At 43.5% G+C, this 23,799-nt stretch overlaps 1 protein-coding gene across 2 annotated transcripts in view; it reads left to right on the top strand.

Moving 5' to 3' along the window:
• BRINP3 (BMP/retinoic acid inducible neural specific 3) overlaps positions 1-23,799 on the top strand; it is a 201,706-nt gene that overhangs the window by 98,708 nt on the left and 79,199 nt on the right. For both annotated transcript variants that reach the window (XM_071564940.1, XM_071564939.1), the window contains exons 3-4: positions 6,479-6,669; positions 16,796-16,986. In XM_071564940.1, the coding sequence (XP_071421041.1) occupies positions 6,479-6,669; positions 16,796-16,986 (382 nt within the window). The remainder of the gene's footprint in view (positions 1-6,478; positions 6,670-16,795; positions 16,987-23,799) is intronic.

Below are 23,799 nucleotides of genomic sequence, written 5' to 3'. Positions count from 1 at the left end.
TCCTCTGGGACACCGAGTATGACTCTTATGGCTCTTGGGGATGTTCCTGTGCAGGGCCAGGAGTTGGACTGGATGGTCCTTGTGAATCCCATCCACCTCAGCATATCCTGTGATCCTGTGATTCCCTGTACATCCACAGCCTGGCTTCTGCAAAGGAATTAACCTGGGTACAATTTCCCCTAAATGCTGCATCCATACCTTGCTTTGGCATCCAGGGATGGAGGAGACATGGCTGGTACTGCTCTGCCCCTCAGCCGGGCACAGCCGGGCTCTCCCTGCCCTGTGTCCCTCCTCCTGGCAGCCTCCACTGCCCCAGCCACAGCCAGTGCCTGATGCAAATTGTGAGCACTGTGAGGCTTCATCAACCTTTTCCTTCTGAGTTTCATAGACTCATAGAATTGATTGGGTTGGAAAAGACCTCTGAGATCATCAAGTCCAACCCTTGGTCCAACTCCAGTCCCTTTACCAGATCATGGCACTCAGTGCCACGGCCAAGCTCAGCTGAAAAAACCTCCAGGGATGGGGAATCCACCCCCTCTCTGGGCAGCCCATTCCAATGCCTGAGCACTCTCTCTGCAAAGAAGGTTTTCTGATCTCCAACTTCAATTTCCCCTGGCAGAGCTTGAGCCCATCGTGCCCCCTTGTCCTATTGCTGAGTGCCTGGGAGAAGAGACCAACCCCCACCTGGCCAGAACTTCCCTTCAGGAGTTTATTGTAAAATGAAGCTACTTGTGTATCATCTTGGCCTTACTCAAGCTATGGCTTCAGGCATTGGAATCCTCAGGCTTTTAAGGAAGGCAGGAGGAGCCAAACAGTGTGTATTGTCTCACTGAGCTGTTCTGCCAACAGAGTAACTTGCAGCTGTGTGGGAAAACTTTGGGCTCAGAATCCCACTGCTATTCCAGCCCAGTTAAAGCAGAGGTGTCCTCACCATCTAACAGTGGAACTGTCTCATTTAGAAGACATTAAGGAAAGGAACACAGAAGAGTTCTTTTGTGTTAGAAGTATGAAGTTCATTCTCCAAGAGTGTTCTCCACACTAGGCTGCAATGGTAATCCTACCACTAATAATATTGTTTTATAAATTGCATAAGTTCCTTACAGGGAGGCCTAACAATGCCAATTTTGCCTGGGCTCTGTTTTGTGTGATAGACCTTAGGAGAGACTGTTGTCATTAAGAATCCATCAGACTCACAGTAAGCCTCTTTGTAGGCTGGTTCAATCCTCTGCAGTAGCAGGGATTATATTCCCATTTCAAATCTCCTACACACGACAATTTTAGAGCACAATGGCATTTTTAAAATTTCCTTCATCTGGATGTTTTGTATAGAGCTCTCCCTATATCTCTCCATACCATATGATTTAAAATGTAGTGAAATGAATGCAATGGTAAAAGCAAATATATAATTTAGGTACACATTTGGAAAAGCAAGCTTGAAACTCAGCAGAGACATTGAGAGCCCTTGTTGGCTGCTGCCCCAGGAGTCTTTTCAGATGCACTTGCAATTTAAGCTTCTTTCAAGCTAAAAACTTGTCCACATCCTGTATGATACTTTGCTAGGGGGTGTTTCATGTCAGAACATTAATTGTTTCCTGAGATTAATCATCACTCTCAATGTCATAGAAGAGTAACATAACTAAGAAATGGTAGGAAATAATTTAAAGAAAAGTTGAAATGATATCTGTATTTTAAACTGTGCTTGTTTTCACCTCACACTGACTCCCTGACTGGTCATTCCTCAACCCAACGTTCTCAGAGCAGAAGTGATGGCAGGAGAGCCCCTCCAGCAGCCAGAGGCTGTGCCATCCTGCAGTCCAGCTGCTCAGAGCTGGCTCTGCTGCCCTTCAGGGCTCCCCTGGATGCTCCACCCAGCCAGCCAGGAGACAGATTTTGGCCAGGACATACAAATCTGTGGTTCTGCTATGCAGGAAGATGGAGACAATGCTGGCCATGGCCTCTGGCAGTACTTATGATAATAACATGATTCATTATGGGCTTCATCCTAGAAGCCAGACTGACTGATTTCCTCTCTCTTGTACAAGCCTAGGAACTCTGAGCCATCATCCTGCTCCAAAACAGGCTTTGCCCTGAGCATTAAGGACTCCATCCAATGGGTAACATATTGTTGGGGCTGGAAATAGATGGGCAGCACAGGGGGTACCACCTGCTATTCACTTCTTGAGAGCCACAGCAGCTGCTGCTCTTGGCTCTGACACAGCAGAAGAAGAGGAAGAGTAGGAAAGGATGAGCTTCTCATACCTCTGGTGTTTGTTCTTGGTGGATAATTGGTTTTCTTGACCAGCAGCCAGCATGGATGCCATGCTTTTCTGTGGGAGGTGTTCTCCTGATGAATGGCACTCCAGTGCCTTTGGAAGGCAGGATTTTCTCTGCTCAGAAGATTATTAATTCTGTCAGACCTGCTAGTCTGCCTTTGGCAGGGGGCAGGAGCATGATTTCCAAAGGGCAAGAAGGCACATTTGGTACAAAGAATTGTTTGTGCTAGAGAGACAAGACAAACAGGCCAGCAAAGGGTGACAAGAGAGGGGAAAAGGAAGCAGGAGAGGATATACCACTGCTTGCAAGATGAAATTAAAATAAAAAAAGGCAAATTAGATGGATAGGTAAATAAATAGACATATTTATATGTCATACAAACAAAAGATATGATTTTATGTTATTGCTAAAAAGAGAAAATAGCTCTAATTTTAGAATAGTGGTTACTAGTGAGTGTCCCATACCCAGTGAGCATTTGTGAAAACCTCACTCACTGGTCTAGAACTCATCCTCATCCTGAACTCCATCCTCATCCTGAACTCCATCCCAGCTTTACTCTCATAAACCCAGTTCCTGCTGAATGTGAAAAGTGAAATATTTCCTCAAGTTTCCTGTTGGGAAAACTGCTCATCACTTCTTGCTTGTCCACTGCTCCTGCAGACAGGCAGCTCACTCTTGCTGTCCTGTGTCCCTCTTTTTATCTTCAGAGATGAAGCTCCTTCTTGTCTCTCCCAAAGGGTTTAGGTCTTCATCTCTCCATATTCCAAAATATTTCCTTTAGGAAAGACTTCAGCAAAATAGAGAAGCTGCTTTTTAGATCTCTAAAAGCTTCACTTTGGTCTGTGGCAGAATTATAAAACTGTCATCTTTTGAAAAAGTTCCATCTTCCATATTCTACTCCCCCAGATTCCTCAGCAGTGAATTTCAAAGGATGATGACTTGCTGCACTAATAATTGTTTCCATTGATATGTTCTGAACCTAAAAATAATGGGAAAACCTTTACAAAAGCATTAGCCTACTTCTTCTGTCTGATACAGCACAGAATACAGAAAAAAATATTCTTCTGTAGCAAAAACCAATGGAAGGAACTCAAATTTGCTTCAGCCAAATAAATTTCTGCTAGTGCTGGAACAACCCTGTCTCTGGATTCAGCAAAAAAAAAGGATTTATAGTAGGTCAGGGGAACCTCAACTTGGGAATTCTTCTGAATGTGTTATGGATGAGGCCATGGTTTCCAATTCAGCTCTTCCAAGAAATGATTTGCTGCTTCTGGAGAAGGGCTGTGTGTGCCCATTGTGCCCAGGGCCACACAAAGGAAGGCAATTAGCCTGGCCCAGGGTTAAAAGGAGATTCAGACAAGAGCTGGAATCAGTTACACAGAAAATATCTTATATTTAGAAACATTTTTCAATTGCCAGACATTCATTTAAAGCTCCAAAGAACGAAAACTGAAATTGGCAATGACCAAACTGAAAATAAAGCACATTTTGTGTAGTTTCATTCCACAACAGGTTGGGGAGGCTTTCTGAGAAATCCTCAGCATTTAAGTCAGGATGAAATGTTTTTCTGGGAGAGTTTCTTCTTCAGTCCCAAAGGTGGGACATGGGCAGCAAGAGGCATTTTGGTGAGATTTCTTTTGACTGCTTTAAAAAGGGAGGAGGTGAGGGGATGAGGATGCTCTTCTCTGTCCTTAAATACTCTAAATGAAAATCAAATTAAGGGTGGCAGCAAAATAGCTTTGGCAAGAAGTGCATCTTTTCTGTTAATCTTGTGGTTGACCCTTAGCCCAGATAGCAAGTTTAGAAGAAAAAGTTTCATCGAGGTATAAAAAGAATATTTTACATCATAAAACCTGCATTATTTTCTTGGTGTCAAAGCAATTGGATCTTGATGGTCTGTTCAGGAACTACAATTAACCTGCATTTTCTGATGTATTCAAATGAACAATATGACTATAAAGCACAGAATTTAAACAAAAAAGTGGGAGATTTTTTGTATTTTCGTTTGTTTTTCTCATGAAATTTGCATTTACAGTGCAGAGCAATTCACAGTTTTTAGTGTCTGCATTAATGTGGTCAATATGCCCAATGAGTACTTTTTTTACTTTGCAGACAAAAATGTTTGTATGTAATTTTTCTCATTTCTTTCTCCTGATAAGCAGAAGCTCCATAAAAGCTGAACAAAGTGGTTATTTGCTCTGTAGCTTCCTGAAAGGAAACTTGTGAGACAAAACTTCAGAACTTGACAATTAAGCTGGAAAGTCCCCTATGAGATAGCAATTTCCAAATACTCATTCAGGCACAGTGGGGACATGCAGAGTCTTTAAGAACTGTGGGGATCTCTTTAGTCATATGCTCTTGGCTTGTAAACTGCATTAAATTTCAGTAAAGTTAAAGAAATCTCTTCCTACCCTCATTCTTCACATTTATTTTGGTAAAAAAATGGCATCTCCAAGGCTGTGCCTGAGAGGAAAGGCAGTTCATAGGCCTCAAATTGTCACTATTATGCATGAAAATGGAAGCTGGACTGCAGATAGGACAGTTCAGACCTGCAAGAGATACAGGAGGATGCTGGAAAGCAGAAGGACTGTACAATTTATCAGGGTTCTACTAAGAACTGTGAACTTAAAAGTATTAAACCCCCAGTGTTGATTATGTGTCCCATAGCTCACCCTGGTCATTCAGCCACAAGCACCTGCTTTGATTCAGGCCTCCCTCAAAGGTTATTTGCTTCCTGCAGCTTTGATTCCCTTGCTTGTGTCATCATCATCATCATCATCATGGTTAGACTTGGCGAACGAAGATTTGGGAAGGGCTCACCCCTGGCTTGTGTGTTCATTTTGTAAATGAATGTTGCTCTCTATTTAGCTGGCACCTTCCCAGAATCTTCCAAGCCCCCTAACCTCTTTACTTTTCCACAATCTTATCTGAGAGGAATCTTAGTTGACATGGCTGTGGGAGTGACTCAACAAAGCTGGAGCTAAAGGCTGGTCTTCAGGTTGCTTGGGCTTCATTCTCAGAGTCTGCAGCCAAAGCAGCTGTTGGTGCCTTGGCAAAGCAAAGCTCCTGCCAAGGCTGTGCATCATGGCTTGATGCTGAGGACAAGGAGTCCTTCTCACTAATAACTCTATCTGGTATCTTAATTGGTAAGTAAATGAATAAAAGATGTGTTTATTGCTGTGCAATGAGCTTGTTTGTTTTCCCTGCTGTCATTGATTTATTTTGGAGAGGGGAAGGGGGACAAGCCTTTGAATTCACTTATATCCCTCCTACAATTGAAAAGGTTTTAGGAATCAATCTTCTTGTCTGAGTTTTAACTCAAAATGGAGGCCAAAAGTACAGAAAACTGGAATTATAGCAGTAAGGTTAATTGTGGTGTGATAGAATACCTCTGGATTATTCAAATTATCCAGCTGTGTACCGAAGTGACTCATCATCCAAAAGCAAAGAACAGGCACTGCTCCTTGTTATGATTTTAAAATCTGCCTGGTGCCAACAAAAATCTGGGTCCAAATCTGGGGCTATCATTGCTTTAGTTTCAAAGTGTAGCAAATCTGGTGGTTTTAGGGCTTAAAATCACAAGGGAAATGGAACCTTCACACTAACTATTCCACAAAGTTCAAAGGGCATCCCCATGCCCATACAAAATTATTTTTGCAGAAAGAATGTGATGTTGGAAGAGGCATTTAAAATCCTCTGTTGTCTTCACATCAGAGACCACAAAACCCCATCAGGAACAGCAGCAACCTGAGATCAGCTCAGTTGGTTAAAACTTGGCTGTAATAATGCCAAGGTCATGGGTTCAATCCCCTGTGTGGGCCATTGACTTGAGAGTTGGACTCGATGATCCTTGTGGGTCCCTCCCAACTCAGAATAGTCTGTGATCTCTTGGGCAGTGTTAGTCGTGGTGCCTGTCAGGAACAGCCCTGACCTGATGGTGCTGTTTGTATCGATTCTGTGGAAAGCTCAGGTTTTATTTCTCTCTTTCCAAACAACTATTTTGTTCTGAAGTCCTGTCTCCACTTCTAGCCAGGAGCACTCGTGGCTGTCCTGTGCCTCTCCCACACAACAGAGCATCACTGTCAGGGCTCGTGGCAACACCCACCCATCGCCCCCAGCTACTCAACCCAGCGGAGCAGCTTGTACATGAACAACATTTGTCTGAGTGACATGTTTGTTGAACAAGAACTGCTTTGTTTTGCAGAGAGTTTGGCCGCTGGAAAGTGAACAATCTTGCTGTGGAAAGAAGGAATTTCCTTGGCTCCCCATTGCCGCTGGCCCCCGAGTTCTTCCGGAACATCAGGTTGCTGGGCCGGCGCCCAACCCTCCAGCAGATCACTGAGAACCTGATCAAGAAATATGGGACACACTTCCTGCTGTCAGCTACCTTGGGAGGTAGGGCTCCTGCTGGGAACTGTGCTGGAGGAGTTTGCTCTGACTAAACTAAAGTGTTGGTCACCACTGGTTTCTGGGGAAAACTCTGGGGATGCTCCTTGAAGGGTTTGGGATGAGCAACTCTGTGCAGAACAGGTGTTGTCTACAAGTCTGGTGGCTCCTTCTTCTGCTGATGGTAAACTTTGCTTTAGTGGTGCTGTATAAACAATTTCATGCTCAAAAAGAAGACAAATCCAGCTGCTAAGGTTGAAATGCTTTCCCTGAGTCCCTGGTGTGCTCCTGGGCTTTTGGGGATGTTTCTCTGCACTGAGGTCCCCTAAGGAGACTGACATTATTTTTCTATAAGAGGCCCTTGTAACAATTTACACAGTGGCAGATTACAGAACTGAGTCCCTCACAGTCCTGCAGTCAGAAAACCAGTATCAGCTATTTCCAACAAGTGTTTTAACCTATGAGACTTTTAAACCACTTTGTCTGCTGGGAAATCCCTGTATTGTCACTCTGCCCTTTTTAGAACTTGTCTCCGCTTAACCAGCGGGACAAAATTTTCCAAATGGGCTGATGAGGCTTTGCCATGTGATTGCCATTATCTTAATGGAATCTGTGAGTCTCAGTCCCCACAGACTAATTTGGAAAGGGTAGGCTGATGGATAATTGGGATCCAGTCACCAAATGGATTGAAGAAATCCAATGAAGAGGCCTGATGTTCAAGGGAGAGCCTAAACTGCTCCAAGTGAAGGATAATTAGTACCTGTGATTGCCCATCCAGGCATCATGAAATGAACTGACATTTTAGAAATGCAGCTTCATCCCGTGGTGGGTGATTATACTAAAGAGAACTGTGGTGATTGAGTGTCCTTCCAGCAGAACAGGCCTGTCAAAATCCTTTATTCACCTGAGGAATGGTTTTCTTTAATACATTTCCTAACTGAATCCCAACCATTTGTAAAGGAAATGTCAGCCTTCCTTTTGGTCTCTTTTGGCCGATGGCTGAGATCTGTAACAACCAAAAGGGCTCACAGAGGCCCCCTTTTGGAAGAGACCATCCCAGAAACAAGATGAATTTCTGTCTTGCTGTAGTTGTTTTAAAAAATAGCTGATTCCTGACATTATTTTTGGAACTAGTACCTCTACAGCAAATACGGTACCGTTGGAATTGTAAGAACAAATCACATCTGTTGACCAGCAATTTGTAATAAAAATCACAGAATGTCCTTTAATTATTTTGGATGTTTTTCCATGTAAATATAACCTGTATATTTACCCAGCCTGTAACCTACAGCAAGGGTTATGCAATGGCAAAAGTTATTTTTCAGTATTTCATAGAATCATAGAATCATAGAATCGATTGGGTTGGAAAAGACCTCCAAGATCATCGAGTCCAACCATTTCTCGATATCTGCCTATTATTAACTCATGGAACTGGCAGTACCTCAGCCATATGATGACATTAATTTTCGAGGTGAAATTGGGTATAACAACTCCAGGAAAACAGTCTAACATGAGAACAGCTGATCTTTAAAATCACAGCATCAACATCACACTGATCATGAAAGAGCTACAGAGCTGACACCTTTTAGGAGGTCTGGACCTAAGTAAAAGCTAAAACCAACAGTATTTCTTTTGGAAAACTGGAGCTTAGGCATTCAATATTCTCCCCAGAGCCTCTGGATTTGCTGCAGGGAAGATGAGGTGGGGTACCCTTTTCTCACCCTGCTTCAGACCCCCTCACCCTGCCCTAAAACCAGGGGCCAGGGCCTTGCTCAGATTGTCCCTCACAGGGAGACAGAGTTGACTTCTGGGCTCTGTCCATGCCCGCTGCAGTCAAAGGGAACTTTTGTGTTAACTTTGTGGGGTTTGCTTTAGGTCCCTAACCTCAGTTTTTAGGCATCATTTGAGGCACACCTGCTGCCTGCCATTATCACTGGATGGATGCTGAATACTTCAAAAAATTGGTTCAATTACAATAATTACAGGGAATTAGTAACTTCTAAGAAAGCTTTCATGAGGTAGCTAACAAACCCATACTTTCCTGTATGTGTTAGTTCTCATTTTTGGGCTAGATTGAATGGGGATTCCCACAGATGCTTGTCCACACTTTATTAACATGTAATTAGACTTTTTTTCCCCTTTCAGTAATGTATTAGTACTTTCCCTTTAATTACAAGTTGTTTTATTATGAAAGCTTTGTCACTTATGCAGCTCGTTTAAAGCAAAGACCAAACTGACTGTGCACAGTCCTTTTAGCTAATGAATCCCTAATCATCTGTATTCATGGACAGAAAGGAAAACTTGGCAAATGAACGAGGACATGGTAAGATTTGTGTGCCTCTGTGACCATTTGGCTTTCATGAAGATCCCTTTTGGAGCATAAAGGGAATTCTTGCCCGTGGTTGCTTGTGATACATTCCCGAGCCTTTATTCACAAACACAGAATGTGTGAATGCTCCTCGAGGGCATTGGAAATGAGAACTAAGGGGGGGAAAGTTCTGTGTTTCTTGCTGCCACTTAATAACCTGCAAAGTGACATTTCTCACTGCTTTTATTTCCTATGGAAATTTTATCTCGTGCCATAAGCCCAATGTCCATAGAGAGCAGCTCCAAGCTGCATGATTGGAAAGACAAGACAGGACTCCCAGCAGGGAACTCCAGCCTTGAAGGTGAGAGGAGGCTCCCGTGGGCAGCTCCCTGAGCCCCTCATTCCATCAGGCTTGCTTTGGGCAGGGAACCAACCTGGATGGCTGCCAGAATTCCATTCCAACCAAAATGCTTTTCTGGCTCTATGGAATGACTTTCTAAATTCTTGATCAGCTTTCAAGTAGAAGTTCCAGAGAGGGAAGATTCTCCTCTGAATGAGAGGCAGCACACAGGATTACTTTTCCTCTTTTTGATTTGCTTTTGTACTTTCCTCTTTTGCCTGCATGATGGTCCAGTTTGCTGGGACTACACTTAAAAGGTTTGCAAAAAGTCATATGCAGCAGTGAGGTCCAGAGCTGGAGGGTGTTGGGAAGCCTGGGCCCCACCTTGGGATAAGTGTAAGAGGACAAAACCAGCAGTGAATCCCAGTTTAAGGTGGATTAACTCACAGGAGGGCTTAATGAACTGAAGGGATTCACTTTAATGCTGCTCCTACATATAAAGGCTGTTTTGCAAACCAACAGAGTTGGTGATGAGGTAATTACAGATCATTAACACACTACGCTGAGATGATAGGCCCTTGTTGCAAGCATTTGGATGAAGTGAGGCTGATTTGGGTGCTTTGCAAGATGAGGACTGTGGGCTTTGCAGGGGTTCTCCTTGCATCTGGAAACAGGGTGACCGCTCTGAATAAAGCAATTTGGCAGAGAATGTCAAGGCTTTTTTCTGACCCTGGAACCTTGTTAGGCAATGGGCTAAATGTTAATCTGAAATGTTTGAGATTGATTTATTTTCCCTGCTGTTGTCATCATGCTCAAGGTGTTCCTCACCAGACCATCAATACATTCAGCTCCGTGGGTCAGGAAATAGCCCTTGATGTAGTGGAAGGCTTTGAGAATGGGGAGAAGGAAAGGCAGCTTTGTCTTTACAACAGACAATCTCAGCAGGAGTGGGCACATCAGCCTGACCCCCAAGATCTCCTGGTTGTCCTCTCCACTGCCCACAGCCCTGCCAGAGAGTGTCAGAGTCAGACTTTGCTATTCCACTGGTGTCAGGTGTTCTGGCCCTCATCAATATTCCTCTGGAGCTGTGCATTGCTCTGCCCTCAGAGAGGGAAGGAGTTGTCAGGTGGTGTAAAACAGTGAATCTCAATGAATCCTGAAGGATTTATTAGCACTTACACTAACTGCTGCCGTGACCTTTGCTTTCTGTAGCACTTCTTTCAAGGTAAGATGCAAACTATTGGCAAATAAGGGAGGGAGAGCACGGTCTCAAATGACTGATGTGAGAAAGAAACTTGAAAATTTTGCATCAGACTTGCAAACACCAGTCACACCCTCCCTTCCAGGTATGGAAATTTCCCAGCATTTAAGATTATGGAAGCCAAGGGGAAGAAAAAAATGCACAAAATATATTAACTTTCTTGCTTCTCCCGCCTACTCAGTGAAGAAAAGAAATTAAATCCTCAAACAGATGGTCTGCATGGAATTAATGTTCCCTGTTATTCACTTGAAACATGGCAATGATACCACATCTGGCCTGATGTGAATTTATATCAGTTTGGAACCTGTGCGTTTCCATCAGCATCTGCTTGAGTTTGGGCAAATGACCTGATCAAACCCTAATGGGGCATTCAGTGATCCACACAGGCTGAGATTTTCCACCAGCACTGAGGTAGCAGCAGAGTTATTTTATTTAGTCAGAAACTTTGGAGGATTCCACAGGCCACAGATCCTTAGGCCTTTGTGAGACACACCCATGTGTGTGAAGATAGAGCTCTAAGTGGGTATCTGTGGGTGATGCTCAGCTGGATCTGCCTTTGAGTGGCAGCCTTTTATTCCTGTTTCCTCTCTTTGGGACGTGGAGTGAGGAGAACTGCTGAGATCTCTGCCTTTTCCTGCCACTACCCAGCCTACAGGTGGAAATAGGAACATCAAGGCCTATAATCCCTCCATCAGTACAAAGATGTGGGTACAGGCAAATGATCTCTCAATAAGGGAGGTAGAAAATAGCATTAAGTATTTAAATCATATGAATATGTATTATTATGTATAACAAAGTATATTTACTCCTTCAATAGATGGTTATATTTAGTTACAGTTGTTAAAGCATTATTCCAATTCAACCCTGTTGACAGTGATTTGCATTTTTAATTTAAATAATTCCTGAATGTGTTCTTAGGATGCACACAAAATTAATTTCTAATTTCTAAAAGCCATTTAGAAACTGTTATTTAGGAGTCTGATATCTAAATGGCCAGAGATAGGTTATGTATCTGGGTAAATTTTTATATCTCTAATTTCTTTCTTTCTTTTTTTTTTTTTTAAGAAACAACATGTTGAATAATTTCCTCAACTCAGGAGTTAGTTTAACTTCTAAATATAAATCATGGAAATTATGTTCCAATAAATATAGGAATAAATATAGGATTAAATATAAGTTATAAGCTTGCAAATTCCAGGGCTGGTGAGGACAGTGCCAGATACTGTGCCAGGGTCAGTCCCTGCCCCTCCATGAGTGTCTGTCAGTGGCAACATCTCCATGCCAGAAAAGTCCCTGTGCAGTGACTGTGCTAATTCCTGGAACCAGCCAATCATTGGATTACGTGGCATCGTTTTGTGAGTGTCACTGAGTGTTTTCATGCCATTTCCTTTAAACCTGGGAAAGTGAAGTCAACTTGAATCCTGTGCTGGAGAGCAAGTTCTGCTTTCAGAGCTTGTGAAAAGCACAGCTGGGAAGATTCGATGCTGAATAATCAGGTTTTCTTAGTATTCATTGCTATTACTCATTTTCAGTTCTTAAAATTCCTAACTTGGAATAGTTTTCTAGATCACACTTGGTTTTTAGCTGATGTTTGGATGTCTCCTCAGCCTGTTTCATGGTGGCAGACTGTGACCACTGGAAAACAGGATTCATCCATGTTTTCAGTGTGACAGAACAGCCTCCTCTGGAATGAGTTTAATTTTCTACAAATTAACTTAAGACTCAACTTGTCTTCCCCAAACGTGAGTGGTTTTAGTTCCCAGAGCCTGGAGTTCTGGGTGCCCTGTCACTGCTCTGCAGGGATGTGGGTGCCTGAGCACCAGGGTAGGGGCAGTTCTTTGGGTTTTAACCCACTTTTTCTAGAATATGCTAAATCAGCTCTGACAGAAAAAAATCTCCAACTAAAGTCTTTTGAAAAGCAAATATTTTTGAAATCCACCCGATTGCACCAACTCTTAGTGCTTGAAAATGCCAGTGCTGGAGAGGAGGGGATGGGAAAATCTCTGGGATTTTTTCTATTGGAACAAAATGCAACAAACTCTCTTTCTATGATAAAACTGAGCAGAATTCTATTGATGTGGAAGGAATTCTACCATCTGTACCAATGACTAATACAGACCAATCAAAAGTGTTTATGCCAGAGCAAGATGGGCTGGAGCAACTCTCCTATGGACACAGGCTGGGAGAGCTGGGGGTGTTCAGCCTGGAGAAGAGGAGACCTTAGAGCCCCTTCCAGTGCCTAAAGGGGATATAAAACAGAGAGAGAATGACTTTTTCCAAGGATACATCGTGATAGGACAAGAGGGAATGGTTTTAAATTAAAACAGAAGAAGTCTAGACATGAGGAAAAAAATTTTTCCCTGTGAGAATGTTCAGGAGGTGGCACAGGTGCCCAGAGAAGCTGTGGCTGCCCCATCCCTGGGAGTGTCCATGGCCAGGTTGGACAGGGCTTGGAGCAACCTGGGCTGGTGGGAGGTGTCCCTGCCCATGGCAGGGGTGGCACTGGATGGGATTTGAGGTCCATTCCAACCCAAACCATTTTATGAGTCTGATTCTATGATAATGAAAAATAAAAAGCCTCAGAACTTCCTCTCTTTCCCAGACATTTCCTGCAGCTTTAAGTGTTTGTTTTCCTGATGCTTACACTCTGAGTTTGCAAAAGCCCCTTTAATCTAAATACACTAGATAAGACCTCTGGAAAAGGGGCAAACATGGGGAGAGATCTCCTAGTGAAATTTTGCACCCAATTTTCACAGGCTGCACTAGTCACTGACACAGTATTTACCTCTCTGAGTTCTGATGTTGTCTTCTCTGATACAATAGAACCATGGAATGATTTGGGTTGGAAGAGACCCTTGGACCAGGTTGCTCCAAGCCCCATCTATCCTGACCTTGGGCACTTCCAGGGATGGGGCAGCCACAGCTTCTCTGGGCAACCTGTGCCATGGCCTCACCACCCTCACAGGGAAGAATTCCTTCTTAACATCTGTTCTAAACCACATCTTTACAGCTTCACAAAGAGCTGCACACAGCCCATGGCCCCTGGCTCAAATCTCAGCCCACTCATTGCTTTTCATCTCAGAAACATCTTTCCCCCTGGCTGGAGTCCCACGGCGGGTTGTGCCAAGGCAGGTTCTATTGCATGGGCAGAGTTGGATGCCAGCAGTGCTGGAGCCTGGACCTGCTCTTGGTGGCAAATTTCTCTCAGAGTACAAGTCATCAGAGTTGTTGCTGTGCTTCCCCAGTTCTGCTGGCACTTGGCATGGATGCAGCACAGTGTGACAAATGTCCCACCTGGCCACAGCACTGAGGTCACAGTGACCCCAGTGAACAAGTCTGTGCTAATGCAGCGTGCTCATCCCTGGGCTGCTTTGCAGGAGGTTCTGGCAGGAGTGAAATAAAAAGTGAGCCTTTGTCTAACTGTTACAGCAGAAAGATTAGACAGCTGGATGGGAGAATCCTGGTGCTTACAGTGGCTGCTTTAACTCCTGGTGCTTTGGAGCTCCTGGCAATGAATCCCTGCACTGAGGGCTGTGTGCACAAAGAAAATGGTCCATTAGGACACTGTAGGAGGAGAAGTGTCAGTGTAGTGGTGGAAAGTGAGGTAAGCTCCAGCTGGAGTGCCCACCTGTCCTGGGCAGCTGTCCCTTCCAGGACAAAAGGAACATACTGGACAAGCCCTGCAGGGCTGATTAGAGAAAGGCTCCTGGATAATGGCAGTTTTGCCTTTGTGAGGCCTGAAGGGCTTGGCTGTCCTCTGAATTTCTGAGAAATTGAGAAACATATATAGTATGTTGGGGGAAGAGGAGTGTGCTCGTGTTAATCAAAGACACACAAATTTTGTGAGCCAGAATCTGCTGACAGATGTGCTCCCCTGCAAGGAGGCAGGAGTGTTCTTCCCTTAGCATTGCTCACCACCAAGATTACCTCCCTCTACAGATGATGTCATGTTTTCATCCTACATTTTATCCCTCTGCAGCTATTACTTTTTGGCGCATAAACTTCTCTGAAGTTGGCACCCCATCCTCTGCATGGGCACAATGCCACTGTAGCAGATGGGTGAGCAGTGAAACGAGCACAAGTGGCAAGTCACACCCTGTCAGGGAAACTTCCTTTCCAGGAACAAAGAAATGGCATTCACTGGAGTTGTTCAGCACCTAAAATACAGGTATAATGACATTATGAATCCATTCTTGAGCTAAATGTTGAAGACTGTATGTTGTCAAACACAGTGAGAGAAGTACTTTTAGAGGTTTTTTGGACATAAATCGCAGAGAAGAAAATACTGAGTCGATAAATTTCTTTTCTACTTTGTTTTCTGAAGGAAGGAATTTTTCCTAAACACTTCACTAAATAAATAAATGCTTGCTCAGCCTGAAATGCAGGAAAGAAGCATCCATGAACTAGATAATAGATGTGGAATATTTGGCAGTATCAGTGGGTCTGACCTGGAATGGTTCCTATGAATTTACTCAGTTAAGCAAGTCAGATTTTTAGTTTTCAATACTCTACAGAAATTCATGTTTCTGAATTCAACAGAATTGATCCAGGTCTCTGTAAAGAGAAAGTGAGAAATCCTCAAGAGAAGATACTGGATCTCTTTGCTTTTGGAAAAGCACTGACTTTCCAAAAACCCTTTACTTTCCAGTTGGATAAATTTGGTTTAAAACAGCTATTCTATCAGATTTCAGGCCTTTCAGCATTGCTGATTTGATTAGAAAACACAGGATTGCTCATAACCAATTGTAACACTTGACCTTTCTCCTGAAATCAGCTATGGTACATGTTTTAAGAGAGAGAGACCCCCCAAAAAGAGGAGTTTCATGTATTTCACTGGTTTCATTTTCTTTTATGCCAGCATTAAATACTATAAAATGACGTACTAAGCAACCTTGTGAAGCTGAGAAACCTCAGAATAAGGAACTGCTTATAGACAATATATCTCTAGGCAGCAAAGGTATTTATTGCAGTGCTGGGAGCTGCCAGCTCTGGCTGGACACATTAGCCCCACTGGGGGATACACAGCAAGCCATTTCATACATTTTAGGGCATGGTTACAGCATTGAATTATACATATTAACCAATTCTTGACTTTTCTGTGTTTGCTGATTTAGCTGCTTCCATCATTACAAAGTCCTGGCTCTAAGCCCCCTTTATCTGGTTCAAACATCTAAGTGATGTGATTCACAGCCCAGTGGTTTCTTGTATATACTCCATAATATTTTCTCTAATGAGAAGACTTTGGTTCAAAGATTTTGGTCCAGTAACCAAAACAGAACAAGTTATTAACAAGTTATTAACAAGTTATTAAGTTTCTACAATGTTTTTCTAGTTGTGCTGGTTTAAAGGTAACCTGGCAGGAGAAATGGACTCAGCTCGGGAGAGATTACAAGTCAGAGTTAGAATTTAATAAAAACATTACAATAAATAAAATGACACAATGTGGGTTTTAACCAACAAACCCCAGAAATGTAACCCAGCCCCCTGGAGCACAAACACAATGGTGTTCATTGGCCCCTGTGCTGAGCCCCCACGTGGCTCCTTTGAGTCCAAAATAAAAGGAAGGGTAAAACCTGTTGGTGCAGATGATGGGCACAGTCTGGTCAAGGTTCTGGTCCTCCCCTGGATCCACCGAGTGGTCCCTGAGGTCTTCAGACCCCAAGATTCTCTCCCCTCAGGCCCAGGTGGGAGCACCCAGTGCCTCCCCCAGGGCAGGGAGTTCCACACTGGGGGATCTGACTCTGGCAGTCAGGGGGAATTTTGGAATTGTGGATGGCCCATGAGCAGAGCTGAGCCCTCAGGTGGGTGTGGAGGTGCCAAGGACTCCCTGGAGGGGAGTTCTCCCAGCTCCTCTGCCAGGCTTCTTTCACACCCAGCTTATATCCTGAGGGCTCAGGTGTGCCCTGGACAGCTGCTACCAATGGGCCATTGGTACCAGTTCCTGGGAAATGAATAGAGGATGTGGAATGCACAGCTTTGGTCACACCCACACAGGGATGAACTGGTCCCACCTGCTGAACTGGGACATTAGCAAAAGAGGTAGAACAAATATTAGGCTCATTATTTCCTTCCAACTGAGCAGGGCAAGGTGCATCAACCAAGCCATCGTTAGCTCCTTTGTACCTTGCTTGTTATCCCTTGGAAGGCCAACATATATTTGATGTGATTCAAGCTGCACATGTGTGGATCTCCCTGTGCTGATGGGGTTTGTGTTCCACTGTCACAGGAGAGGAGTCGCTCACGATTTTTGTGGACAAACGGAAGCTGAGCAAGAGGTCGGAGGGGAGCGAGCCCGGCGGGAACAGCTCGGCGGTGACGCTGGAGACGCTGCACCAGCTGGCAGCCTCCTACTTCATCGACAGGGACAGCACCCTGCGCAGGCTGCACCACATCCAGATCGCCTCCACCGCCATCAAGGTAGGGCAGAGCTTCCCTCGCTGCCTCTCTGCAGAAACGGGGCTTGATTAGGGAAAGAGAAATAGTAAAACGCCCATTTCTTAGCAGAATAATGGTTTTTATTCTTAACTTTTTTAGCTGAATCAAAGCATTCAGTTTGTAATGAGGATTCTAGTTGAAAAGAAGGTCTAAAGATGCTGTAAAGGTATTGGTCTTGATTCATGGTGTATGTAGGGGGTGACAGTGTGTGTGCATCTCCTAAGGTCTGAGGTAACTGATGAATGCACAGAGAGCCACCTGTAGAATGTGTGATACCTTGTAACCAGTAAGGTCTTTCCATGTATGCTTGTATGTATGGCCAGACTACACCAAGGAAGATTTGGGCAGGGCTCTCCCCATCTGGGTGAGCCCTTCCAGCCTGGGCAGTGGATGTTTTAGGTGAGGCTCAGCGTGCACAGAACTGGCCCCACCGTTTCAGTCCCAAGGTCCATCTGCCACGGCCGAGAGAGCTTGGACAGTGACAGGGAAGTCCTTGGGATTGTCACAGCCCCCGGTACTGACCGGGCTGACTCTGCTGAGCATCCCAGATCTGACGGGATGGGATGGCAGGGAGGCTTTATCTGCCAGGGGATGGTCCCACTGAGACTCACACTCAGGACCTTGGGATTCAGAGTCCAGAGTGCTCTCCTTTACACCACGGGACTGCCCCCCATGAATGCTGAGTGAACTGCTAACCAACAGTGTGTGTGCTCTCATGTTATATAGATGAGTAGATAAAAGTAAAGCTGTAACTAAAAGTAAAGTCCTTTGTCTTCAGTACAAGCCTTTTGATGTAACTGCAGCCTGAGTTTGTCTCCCACTGCAAATCTACATTACCCCAACAGGTATATAATTTGATTGGTACACCCTTACAGCAGTGTTTGGTTGCTGAGACAACCTCATGTACATGTGTGCTCAGTAACTGCATTTATAGACACAGTTGTATTTCTCCTACTTAGTTTCTTCTTTATTTTCTTCTCTAGCTCTTTATTTTTTCCCCCTTTAATGTAGTTGCTGTACTGTGCCTGAAACATTAGTTTTATTATTTCTTATTTTTACTGACTTTTGGAACAATCTGGAGCTCTTGGCTCTGCAGTTTTATGGAAAGGGGTTATTTTCTGGTGGGACCTTCTTTTAGCACAGTTTGCCAGTCAAAGCAACCTGTCTACTGACTGCAGGTCACTTCCAGCACTGGAGGATGTCATTTCACTGGGTTGTTTGTCACATTTCCTGTGGCTCTGGACAATCTGAAACTCCAGCAGTAGTTAGAAAAAAACAGCACAACTGGATAATATTTATAAACACCACTTTGTATCTCCTAAACAAGTGCTACATTCATTCTGTGTCCTTTCTTGTGATTTTTTGTTTCTCCTGATTTATTTGTATTTTAGGCTGCCTGGTTTGGGCAGTGTAGAACAGGAACACATTAATAAGGTTTAATGATCATTTATTTATCAACAAAAATTGTAAAAATAACATTACGTGAAGAAATATTATCTACAGCATCATAAAATAGTTAGAAAAAAAATCTAAGCATCAGTAGAACAGGCTTGAAGCTGCCTTAAAGCAGCACCAAGGAGGGGTTTATTTAGCACAGGAAAGAGGATGAGCAAGTCACCCACTCATAAGTCAGGCTGTGTCTGGGTTTGGCCACTCAGTTCCTGATGTTTCCATCCTCTCTGACTAATGAGCTTAATAGATGAAGGTCTAAGGCTGTTACAGAGGGGACATGGAATGAGATCCATTAAGTCTCCGAGTTACAGATTCAAATCAACAAGACATCAAATATTAGGTGAGAATGATCAAGCTCAGTTAGTCTTCTGGGAAAAAAAAAAGAAAATCTGCAAGAAATGTCTGCTTTCCTAAATTCTCAGAATGTCTCCTTAGAAAGCAACATATAATGAATCATTTTTTCTCCCTTATGAAATTGAAACAATTAATACTTGAGAAATTCTTATCTTCTTCATTCAAATTCTTGGAGATGTGATAGCTGAATTTTCTTCTTACAGATCTTGATATATTATTTTGTGGGACTGATGGAAGAAGACAATATTTTGATAAGTTTTATAATTAAGATTTTCTATCAAAAAATGAAGTAATGTCACAAAGAAAGGAAAGAATTAAGAGAAGTAAGAATTAACATTAAAGCTTTCATATTTAATTTGTATTTATCTAGTGAAAAACAATAATGTTGAGAGCAAAACCTGCTCATGTGAAATACGAAGAAAGGAGTGGGAGAGATGGAATTGATGAATCAAGTTTGTTAATGAAATTTGTCTGCAATCAAGTTTGTTAGCTGTGACATAATTATCCTTAAAAGCAGCATTGAGGCTGCTACTGATTGAGGCTTTGCATTAATCACACAGACAGTACATTGTTTATTCCACATTTAAAAAGGAAACATCACCCCGTTACAACATTTTCCAAGTGCAAATCCAAATGTCCTTGGGAGAAAGCAATACCTTGTGTCAATATTTACTTATTTAAAAATCCTTTACACAGCCATTCCTTCCACATTATATTAACTTGTGTATTTTAGTGTAAGGACTTGGGCTCCTGTGCTAAATCAACAGTTTGCAGCCTCGAGGGCCATCCTGGAAACTCCCCAAGCTCCTGAGGGCTTTGTCTCATCTGCATTTACAGGAAGGTGCATCCTGCTGTGTTTGGAGTATTGCAGGTCCAGCACTGCTTGCTTTGCTCATTTGAGAAGACTTTTCCTCTGAGAATTCTCTTCAGGTGCAGGGATGGCTCCCAGTTCTCCCTTGGAACAACCCATGAGGATGATGGGCTGTGCTCCCCTCCTGCCTAACAAAATCCTGGCCAGTTGTGGCAGCAAATACAAATAAACTCAGCACATTCCTTCCCTTCCCTGGAAAGTGTCCTTATGAGCAACGTTCCCACATTATGATAAAATTCCCAGCTCTTCCCACTGTGACTCTGGCAGCCTGTCCTGTCACTGCCACTGCTCCCTGGGGCCTGCTGGTGCCTTCAGGCTCATAGATTTAATGCAACTTTTAGCACTTTTATTTAGTAACTTTAGGACAGGGCTTTTCACTACTTTTGTACCAAATTCCAAAATGTTGCTTGTGTTTCTCCTCAAGGATTTCAGTAGACAGAGATTTTTGAGCAAGCTGAGGGACATCCAGCCCTGAAGACAGTGCTGGGACAAGACACATGGAACAGTCCCTGAGAAAACTTTAGACAAAGCTATTCTGAAGGCCCAGAATCCTTGAATTTGCTCCAAGCAGGACAGAAGACTTGAGGAAGATGAAGAATGGGAGGAAAGGAGAGTGGTGGGACCCACCTACCCAGTTTGGGGAGGGGGGCCTATGAGGAGCCTTGAGGAAGATCCTGGGGATGGACAATTTTCAGGATGGGAGTACCCCATTAGATATGCTAATTAGCTGGTAGTATAAAATTGTAAAAGCTGTCCTGTGCATGTGCTGATGTATTTTGTGCACCTTAAAGTGCTTTGGGTAAAGTCCTGCTCTCTACCTCACTGTGCTGGAACCGTCTAGAGAATTTTCCTCTGATTTGAGGCAACACTGCACCCACCCTGCTGACAGCCATGCAGGAGACTCCTGCAGCTGTGGGTGGTGGTTCAGGGCTGTGCACAGTCCTGCTGGTTTCATTCTGCATCCTCAGGACCATTTCTGGTGGTCCTGCTTAGGTGGCCACAATTCCTGGGTGCTGGAAGCTGCAGTTCCACACTGTCCCTAGGGAGCAATGGGTTGCACTGACCCCTGGGGAACACCACTGGTGACCAGCTGGATGCAGCTCCATTCACCAGCACTCTCTGGGCCCGACCCTCCAGCCAGCTCCTGACCCAGCAGAGGGGACACCTGTCCAGGCCATGGGCTACCAGCTTTTCCAGGAGTATATTATGGGAGACAGTGTCAAAGGCCTTGCTGAAGTCCAGACAGACACACCCACAGCCTTCCCCTCATCCACCAGGTGGGTCACCTGATGGTAAAAAGAGATCAGGTTGGTCAGACAGGACCTGCCCCTCCTAAACCCCTGCTGGCTGGGTCTAATCCCTTGTCCACCCTGAAGGTGCTGTGTGATTGCACTCAGGATGAACTGCTCCATAACCCTGCCAGGCACCGAGGTCAGACTGACAGGCCTGGAGTTATCAGGGTCCTGCTTGCAGCCCTTTTAGTGGATTGGGGTGACATTGGCCAACCTCCAATCATCTGGGACCTCCCCAGAGAGCCAGGACTGTTGGGAGATGATGGAGAGTGGCTTGGCAAGCTCTTCTGCAGCTCCTTCATCACCCTGGGATGGATCCCATCTGGTCCCATAGACTTGTGAGGATCCAGCTGGCTCAGTAAGTCAGTCACTATTTCCTCCTGGAATACAGGGGGGCTGTTCAGCTCCCTCTCCCTGTCCACCAGCTCCAGAGGCCAGTTGTCTTGAGGGCCACCTGTCCTACTGGTGAAAACTGAGGCAAAGTAGGTGTTAAGTACCTCAGCCTTCTCCTCATCTTCCTTAACTATATTTCCCTCCAAGTCCAACAGAGAATGGAGGTTTTCCTTGCCCCTCCTTTTGTTATTAATGCATTTATAAAAGGACTTTTTGTTATCCTTAACAGAATTAGCCAAATTAACTTCAAATTGCACTTTTCTTCTGCTGATTTTTTTTCCTGCATGACCCAGCTATCTTCATAAATTCTTCAGAAGTAGCCAACCCTTTTTTCCACAGTCTGTAAACTTTCTTTTTATCCCTGATTTCCTTCAGAATCTCCCTATTTAACCAAGCTGGTCATCTTCCCCTCCAGCTGGCCTTTCAGCACACTGGGACACCCTGTTCCTGGGCACTCAAAATTTCATGTCCATCCTTCCTAGACCCCCTTGTTTTTAAGTTGCTCAGAACACATAAACCCCACATTGGCCACGTGGGAAATTAAATATTGCTGAAAAGCCTCACTGCACTCTGCAAAATTCCAAGCACAGTTATGTTAGAACATTGCCACTAATAAAGGGAGGCTGGTACAGGATTTGTCTTTTGGAGGATATCACCTTCCATCCCAGAGTACATCTCCCTTCATGGGAGCTGTGCCAGCTGAACACAGAATACTTGTTATTTTAGGGCCCAAACAGTTGTGGGACAGCCACACTGCAACAAAAGAACAGGAGGCAACAGAAGAACAGATGCATAAATTGAATTTTCCACCAGCTATTTACAGCCAGATTACAGCCCATTTATTCCATCTGAGTGAGAAAGAATAAACATCCCTGAGAATGTGCCCTCTAATTTCAATTAAATTTTATTGTGCAATTTGCTTTTCACTTTCCCTGAAACACTTTTTTTTTTCTTTGCTATGAGAGATTTAAGCATTTTGTTGTCTCTGAAAACTTTAGATTACAAAGAACAGGGCTCTGTTGTGATGGTAACTATATCTGATTATCTATAATTAACCCATGAATGACTCATGGTGGGCTGTTAGAAAGGGAACTTAAGTGTAATGAAATTAGTTTCTCACTCAAAACTCCGACTGAAATACAGACCTTTCATTTTTTCCTTCTTTGTTTTGTCTGAAAAGGTTTGCTTGCTTCAGTTCTTTTTTCTTTCATACCTCACATTTGAATGTGTTTTTCTGTGGATTCCAGTAATTGCTGTAATCAAAAGTAGAAATGCTGAAATACTGTAAAGCCTGGAGCTTTTGTCAGGTTTCTGGCAAATTCTAAATCTCAATTGTGAGCAGAGTTTTATATAAACAGCCAGTTTTTTCAAGCTTTTGAAATCCAGATCTTGAACCCTTCTTGCTCTCACTTTATCCTTTCAGTTTGTGGGTAGAATTTAAGACTCTGCAGCTGAGAGACCTTATAAAAGACCAAAATTGAGAAAAAAATTTGCCCAGCAACAGCCTTATGTTGTTAAATCACAGAAACCTTGGGCTGGAAAGACCTGGGATAGCAGATATTTGTTGATTCACTGAAGGACTGAACTGGTAAATGCATATTTAATGAAATGAAAAGCCAAAATTATTGTCTCTTTTCACAGATTTTGGGTTCCCCATTGCATAGGTTTGGTGACATGACCTAAGCAGGCCAAGGAAAAGCCATAGGACAGATTTTCAAGGGTAGATATTGTTCAGGACCATTAAGAAATTCCAAATTCTCCACTGGCTTGGGAGGTCAGAACTCTCTTCATGTGAGACCAAAGCTTGAAATGTTTCAAAGGGGGAGTTAAAAATTAGGAAACACACAGAAATTGTGATCTCAAATCTTTGCCTCTCATGAATTTCTGTGACAATTCAATACTTTTACAGGTGTCTTTAGAAATTTCCCTCAATATTCAGAGCTTCACAAACCCAGCTCCCTGTTTGTATGGTTGGGTGTGAATTTAAAGCTTAAATTTGGGTCATTATCCAATCTTAGCAGAAAAACAGGGACCTGCAATTAAACCTTGGGCATCAACCTTCAGGTAACCAAGAAGTCTCTGGACCATCTTCTACAGCACAGGAAAAGCCAAGGAAAAGCCATAGAACAGATTTTCAAGGGCAGATATTGTTCAGGACCATTAAGAAATTCCAGATTCTCCACTGGCTTGGGAGATCAGAACTGTCTTCATGTGAGACCAAAGCTTGAAATGTTTCAAAGGGGAGTTAAAAATTAGGAAACACACAGAAATTGTGATCTCAAATCTTTTTGCCTCTCATGAATTTCTGTGACAATTCAATACTTTTACAGGTTTCTTTAGAAATTTCCCTCAATATTCAGAGCTTCACAAACCCAGCTCCCTGTTTGTATGGCTGGGTGTGAATTTAAAGCTTAAATTTGGGTCATTATCCAA

Source organism: Pithys albifrons, chromosome 10, assembly GCF_047495875.1.
Source record: "Pithys albifrons albifrons isolate INPA30051 chromosome 10, PitAlb_v1, whole genome shotgun sequence".
In the NCBI taxonomy this organism is placed as follows: domain Eukaryota; kingdom Metazoa; phylum Chordata; class Aves; order Passeriformes; family Thamnophilidae; genus Pithys; species Pithys albifrons.
This window is presented reverse-complemented; position numbering and strand designations above follow the sequence as displayed.